This window comes from Melanostigma gelatinosum, assembly GCF_949748355.1.
Source record: "Melanostigma gelatinosum genome assembly, chromosome: 13".
Classification (NCBI taxonomy): Eukaryota; Metazoa; Chordata; class Actinopteri; order Perciformes; family Zoarcidae; genus Melanostigma; species Melanostigma gelatinosum.
This window is the reverse complement of record NC_136646.1, coordinates 20,356,552-20,363,336: the sequence shown is the minus strand read 5'-3', so window position 1 is coordinate 20,363,336 and position 6,785 is coordinate 20,356,552. Positions and strand designations below refer to the sequence as shown.

At 42.6% G+C, this 6,785-nt stretch overlaps 1 protein-coding gene across 2 annotated transcripts; it reads left to right on the top strand.

Moving 5' to 3' along the window:
* emc10 (ER membrane protein complex subunit 10) lies at nt 1-6,785 on the top strand. 2 transcript variants are annotated; one of them, XM_079281034.1, is made up of 8 exons: nt 1-122; nt 268-334; nt 878-990; nt 1,243-1,356; nt 2,248-2,432; nt 2,728-2,821; nt 4,297-4,394; nt 6,293-6,785. In XM_079281034.1, the coding sequence occupies exons 1-7, from the start codon at nt 30-32 to the stop codon at nt 4,381-4,383; spliced, it is 753 nt and encodes a 250-aa protein (XP_079137160.1). In that variant the 5' UTR covers nt 1-29; the 3' UTR covers nt 4,384-4,394; nt 6,293-6,785. The 2 variants fall into 2 exon arrangements, with proteins under 2 accessions (XP_079137160.1, XP_079137159.1); XM_079281033.1 differs by lacking the exon at nt 4,297-4,394.

Sequence of the window (6,785 nt, the reverse complement as noted above, 5' to 3'; positions counted from 1 at the left end):
TTTGTCTTCCGGTGCATATTTCTGTCAAAATGGCCCGTCCACTTCCATTTAAAATTGCAGTTGTTTCTACTGTTTTGTTTCTCGTATGCACGAACTATGTATATTGTAATAACGGCAGAAGGGTAAGTGTGAAATTGTGAAATTGAATTCAACCCTCGCATTTGACTGCCGTTAAACGGAAGCTGCACCTGTTAGCTATGGGATTAGCATTAGCTTTGGACCCGGTGAATGCTAACGGCAACGTTATATCTTCTATTTGTATAACAGGTTGGCGATGTCATGGACACTGAATTCAGTGGTTTCTCCGTACCACTTGAGCACTCATTTGAAGTTGGTGAGGATGTGTTTTATTATTATTATGGTTAATAGTGCGTTATTGCTAATGTTGTTAACGTTAACTAAGCAGCCTTGTGCTAACACCACCTCAGAACGGAGACATCACACTTCAAAAGTCTTGTCAGTTGAATCATTTTTATCAATTGATAAATTAATTCTATGTCGTTAACCGCCAACGTATGTAACTCTGCATGTAACGTTAACATGACAGTCAACTGCAACAATTTACATTCTGACCATCTATATCTGATAGACCTTTATCACAGCAGACATGTTGACTTGTCGCAGCAGGAAAGGCTCAGGTGAAAGTGATATCATTAACGATGGCACAGCTGCATTGGAGGTCCAAGTAAGCCATTGCATTGAGCCAGCATGCACAATACCAGGACCTCCCTTGGACTGCAGCCCTCATTAGTGATACTAAATAAACCAGCACGTTCCCCACTGTTTTAATGTCAAAGTATCTGCTGTGAAAAAGGTCCATTCGGGTATTCATGCTATCTGCTTTGCTCTTACTGTCTGTCTGTCTGCATTGTTTCAGATGACATAGCAAAGTTTCGAGTGCGTGGAGCGCTGGTGTTGAAAGCTGGAAGGGAGCCCAGCGTCTCACTGACTCAGAGTCAGCTATCGGAGGAAGACAGAACCAAACTAAAGGTGAGATGTGATACGGTTTGAAGAATGTGGACGGAGGAATACTGTAGTTTGTTGTGTCCAAAATAAAGATGACTACAATTACACTGAGATTGTTGGATTCCTCATGTAAGGGGCTTTTGGGGCCATTACGCTCATGGACAACCTCCGACCATTTGCTCTGATTATTGATAAACAGATTTGAGGGCCAGAGTTCGTACAAAAGACCTTGAGTGTGATCAGGATGGCATAACGTCTGTCTGTTTTGTGCTTCAGGAAGTGGCTGCAGTGGACGGTCTGTACAGAATCCGAGTGCCTCGTGTCTTCCTGCAGGCGGACAGACAGACCGAGCGGCAGATGGAAGGTTACCTCACAGCATTTGTCAGAGCCGTACGTATTTCACTTCTCTTCACCAGGAAATAAAGTTAAGATGCTCAACAGGCTTGTATATTATGGAACTGAGAGATAATAAGTACATGAAGAGCTTCATCAGTAATAATCTATCTGCTCTATGTAAGACATGTGCAATAATGGGACTACTTTATCAAATAATGGTGTTTTAAGGTCTCTCTAGTTAAATAATGTCATTTTTTTTTCTTTGGTTTACTGTATTTTAGTACATTTGTTTTGACTTAAACTCTTTCAATGTTTTTCTTGTTGGCTCACAAGTTTATAATTGTCTCAGAGCCTTGTTATAAAAGCTAACACATTTACACGTTTGGTCTTTTATAGTTTATTATATTTTATTATTGGTCATTAGAAATCAAAGGTACTCTTGTTTGTAAAGTACTTTTGCTGACTACATCCCTACATTAAAGGTTGGCTAAAGATTTAGCTCCAGATTTATCCTAGAGAGGACATTTTAAATTGTTTTGTTTATGAACAAAAGTATGGCTCATCTGATAACTAATATCTTTTGACTGAACCGACTAGCTTTTATGTTTTGGTGAGCCAGAGACAACTTTCCACTCTGATGGACAATAAAGTTGTATTCTATAGAACACTTTTTTCACTGGGTTAACATGATGCCAGAAACACGTATTTAATTTAGTAATAATCAATGTTTCAGTATTCTATTCTAAGCCGTGTGTAGCTAGAGAACCAGAAGGACATGCAAGAATAGATATTCATTAAGTCTTGTGTCTAACCAGCCTAAGTTGATTGAGGGCTTTTCTGAAATGATTTATGTATATCTGTTGGATGAAGCGGCATCACATCCCCGTGATATGAATGTGAGCGATACTAACTCGGTCTACCATGAACCTCTGTCCTGCTCCTCAGTGCGCCATGGTGGAGTCCCATCTGAGCGACGTCATCTCCCTCCACACCGACGTCTCTGGTTACGTCATCGGTGTTTCCATAGTGACGTTTCCCGGGGCCTGCCGGGGCACGGAGGTGGAGGATGAAGTCGACCTCGAGGTGTTCAACACCACGCTCAGCGTCATGGCTCCCGTCAATGCACCGGGGTCAGTCCTAAATGATGAATTTGCTCATTTTTACTTTTCAGTTTTTCTTCATTTTCGATCTCCACTGCTTGATGAAGCTTGACTGCTCATAGCAGCATCTCTAACTATCCGTGCATTAGTGAAATCCTCTCGGGTAGCTGTCTCGGATGTCTTTGATTCCGTTTGATTTGCCTTGGCGTAGCAGCTTTACAGCATCTCCCCGCGGGGAGAACAAGTCTCTCCGCACTCTTCTGCCTTTCACACACACTTTCTGTTTTCGGGTTTGTTTGAATTCTAATTGCCAACTTTCTTCCAGACCTGAGACGGCTCTGTTCGTCGAACGAATGGAACAAGAAACTGAGAAGAAAGGGAAGAATCCACAAGAGCAGAAATCTTTCTTTGCTAAATACGTAAGTACTCTTACTGAAAACTGCTGATAAGCCCAATAAGCTGTGCCTGAAGATATACTCGCTGCCTTCGGTAATTGGGCTCTGATGATTGTAATGGCCCATATAGTTTATGGATACATGAAAATGCTTATTCAGCTCCTTGTTTTTTTCCCCGTCAGTCTTAACTTTTTCTATGCATGTGTTTTAAAATGCAGTATACAGGGCGCATCAATACTTCAGTGCGAGGTTTTGTTTTTCTTCTATTTCATTTGTCAATATTTGTGGCAGAAACGTCTCCCTAAAATAGTTTCATATTTAGATTTGTTTCGCCTCTTCAGTTTCTGTTTTTTTCAGGGGACATCCTGCACTGTTTGTACATCAGGGGTCTCCAAATGTCGTCCTCTGAGAGCTAGATTGACAAAATGAAAGGGGTCGAGATCTACTCACAGCACCAAGTGTCGCATCACCGACAGCAAACGTAGTGTCTGTCGTACTTTTATGGTCCTTTAGTAACGATTCAGTCACTTAAAGCAGGGCCTCTGTTACGTTCCCTGCCTGGACGAAGGGTTTTTGTGTGTCGTTAGGATGTGCGACACTAAACGAAGGCTCTGTTGCTGCGTTGGTCCTCGTCAGTTTGGTAACAGAGACTTCACCTTCTCTGTATGTAGACTGCTACCCGACGGCGTTGTGTCGAATACTGTTTTCATGTCTGTGTTCCTCCCTAACATGAACCGGAACCGACCATTAACCCCAACTACCAGGGGCGGTGGGGCCACTATTTAGCAGGGGAACAGAGTTCAACGAAACACCGGAAAGTCCGTTTGTGTTCCTTGTTACCCGTTCCTCATGAACGTGGTATATATTTATATTTGTGCCTTTTACTGGACAGTCTGTTCTTTGGGTGTGCTCTTGTTAGTCTGACATGACATACTGTTGCAGCATCACTGGTTCAACCAAACTTGTGAGCAGCGTAACTTGTTTAACTGATTGGAGAATAATCATTTTGTGTTCTAAAATGTACATTTTCTCAGAACCTTCAGCGAACCCCTCTGAAGCGGGTAGAGTTACTTCTTGGGAGGCCCCTGGTGTATATGTTAAATGATTTTGTCAGAATACAGGCTATACGTTGCTTTGTCTTCTTTGCTTTCACACCATAAACAAACCGTACCAGATCCCCCTTTTTAGGTATTGGGGCCCAAAAGGGGGTCTGCACCAGAGCTTGACAGCTGTCACTCTCTCTGCGCTGCTGCTGTCACAGTCAGCAGAGATCATTCTGCCCTCAAAGTTCAAGTTCAAACTTCAGTAACATGTACATTTGCCATCTTTGTGACATTTGGAGCTGTCGGCTGGAGTGAGCTCCACGTCTTTGAAACGCCGGGCCTGTGTGCTATCGCCGGCCTCCCCCGAGCTCCTCCTATGATCGCTGTGCTTGTCTTGTGTATCTTGCTGTGTTCAGTGACCTGTGCTGACTGACTCTGTGCTGTGCTGTGTTCCAGTGGTATTTGATTCTGGGAGGTGCAATCTTCCTCATGGTCACCAACTCAGCACAGCCCCCAGCAGGGGGAGGCAGAGAGCAGAGCTGATTCCCGCTGAAGTACTGTTTCCTTACTTGTGTCTTGTTCTGTCCCCTCCTCCTCTGTCAACTGATCTATTTAACTTCTACACGACTAATTGAAACCAACCACTTTGTTTCCCACACTTTCCTTCTTTTCCTGGTTTTTCCAGAGTCGGTGCCAAATACATTCCAGACTTATAACTGACTGAAGAAGCTTAACTTTCTTCTTAATTCAAAAGACATTGGAAGCAGTGGCGGCAGGTTGAAAATGTTCTAGGTAGGGCCATCCTATCAATTTCAGCAAACATCCCAGTATGATTTAATGCAAAATAAATGTAAGTATCAAACACGCATTATTACTTGGCAGTTAAATATTTAACATGTATTCCAACACGAAAACAATCAGTAAATAACACTTATATAATATAATATCACATGTTCATTTATTGAGATGCCCCTATGGACCTTGTTATAGGAGGTAAAGATCAGGAGAAGTAAACATGAAGTGTAATTATGAATACTGATGTTAAATTAAGCTATGATGAGTTTTCACTGTTAATTTAACATCTCTATTACATGTTGATGCCTCCATGACCAAGTTAAGCAGATGAGACTGAGGACAGCTATGTAGAATAAAAGATGTTCACTTTGCATAATATGTAGCTTGACAGAGTTCTCATGTGTGTCCTGGTGTTCTCATGTTTCCTTACCTCCTCATCCCTCACTCCCTACCCTGGTGTTCTCATGTTTCCTTACCTCCTCATCCCTCATTCCCTACCCTGGTGTTCTCATGTTTCCTTACCTCCTCATCCCTCACTCCCTACCCTGGTGTTCTCATGTTTCCTTACCTCCTCATCCCTCACTCCCGTAACTGTCCGTGCTGGATCCGTCCCCGTTGTTTTAAAAAGCTAAATAAATTATTAGCATGACGTCATCCAGCTAGCCAAACCTGTCTGGTGAACAGCTAGTACAGAAGCTTCATGTACTGCTTCCCTTTCCCGCGAGTCTGCTGTCTGATTGTGAGGTCAGGCTGATCTGATATCAGCTCTTTGGCTGCAGAATCTCCGCCAAAGTTCTCCTCTCAAACGGGTCTTGGAGGAGGAGTGCTCGCGCTGGCGCTCGCCTGTAGAGACTTCTCCTGACGAGAACGCGCAGCGAGGGGGGCCTGATCGTTCTGGCCCCAAGCTGAATCTATTTGAGGGCGCTGATTGGCTCAATTGTATGTCACTCATTTATATCTTGAATCAGCAATTGGCTAAACTGCTTCATAGACCCGCCTCTTTTGGGCCAAAACGATCAGGACCCCCAAGCTGTGCGTTCTCAGAGTGTCGTGCACACAGACAGAGAGCAGGAAAGGCATATATTTTGCGCAGATATCATACTTTACACACATTACTGGGTACATTCTATCGTTTAAAAACACAAATATTGACAATTTATATAATTTATGATTATTATAATTTTTTTTTTTTTTTTCATGTGGCTCATGGTGGGGCCATGCCCCATGGCCCTCTATTGACCAGCCGCCACTGATTGGAAGCCTCCATGCTATTTAATGTGTTTAGTGATTGACTGATTTGTAGCCTTGTGTACTTGTATCATGTTTGTCTTGTTGATTGTAATGTGTGTGGAGACGGATGCCTCGCCCATTGAAAACCAAGTCTACCTACGGGTACAAATACAAGTAACCTGATGCTAAACCATCAACAAATCCTAAATCTTGTCGGCGTGAACATGTTGAGCATGTGTTTGGTGTTGACACTGAGATTTCTTCACTTTCTCACCCACTTAACTTTTCTTCTGTTCAGAATATCAGTAGAACCTAATCTGGGGAGACCAATCTGGGATGATCTCTGTGATCACAGTTCAGAATTGGTGTCTTTAAAACAACTATTGTTGTGTTTACTTCTCTTTTCTTTTGTTCTTGTCCTCTCCAGTGGATGTACATCGTGCCTCTCGTTCTCTTCCTCATGATGTCTGGTGCTCAGGACCAATCAGGTGGAGGAGCCGGAGGCGGAGCAGCCAATGGAGGTGGCCGATGATCGACAAGCCAACAGCTTCTGCTTTTTGTTGTTATTGGTGAACATTTCCTGAACGATAGTTCTCTCGAGTAGATTTTGATTGCTGTACATAATGCTATTTAAGTAGAATAAATGTCCGTCACACACAACTTACAACTGTACAGCACAGAGGAGATATTGTGCCCTGCAGATGACATTTTTAATACTAATGTGAAAATAAAGTGTATTTATTACTTGACCGACCTTTTCTCTACGTCACTCAGACACTCGGTCCTGTTTTACTCTGAGGCTCAGATTTAGTTGTAACACCAGTAAAGTAATAACAGTGATTATTGAGGGAAAACCATGTAAAATAATGATGGTTTCAGATGACGATACTCTATTAATAAACGAAATACAGTTACATGAA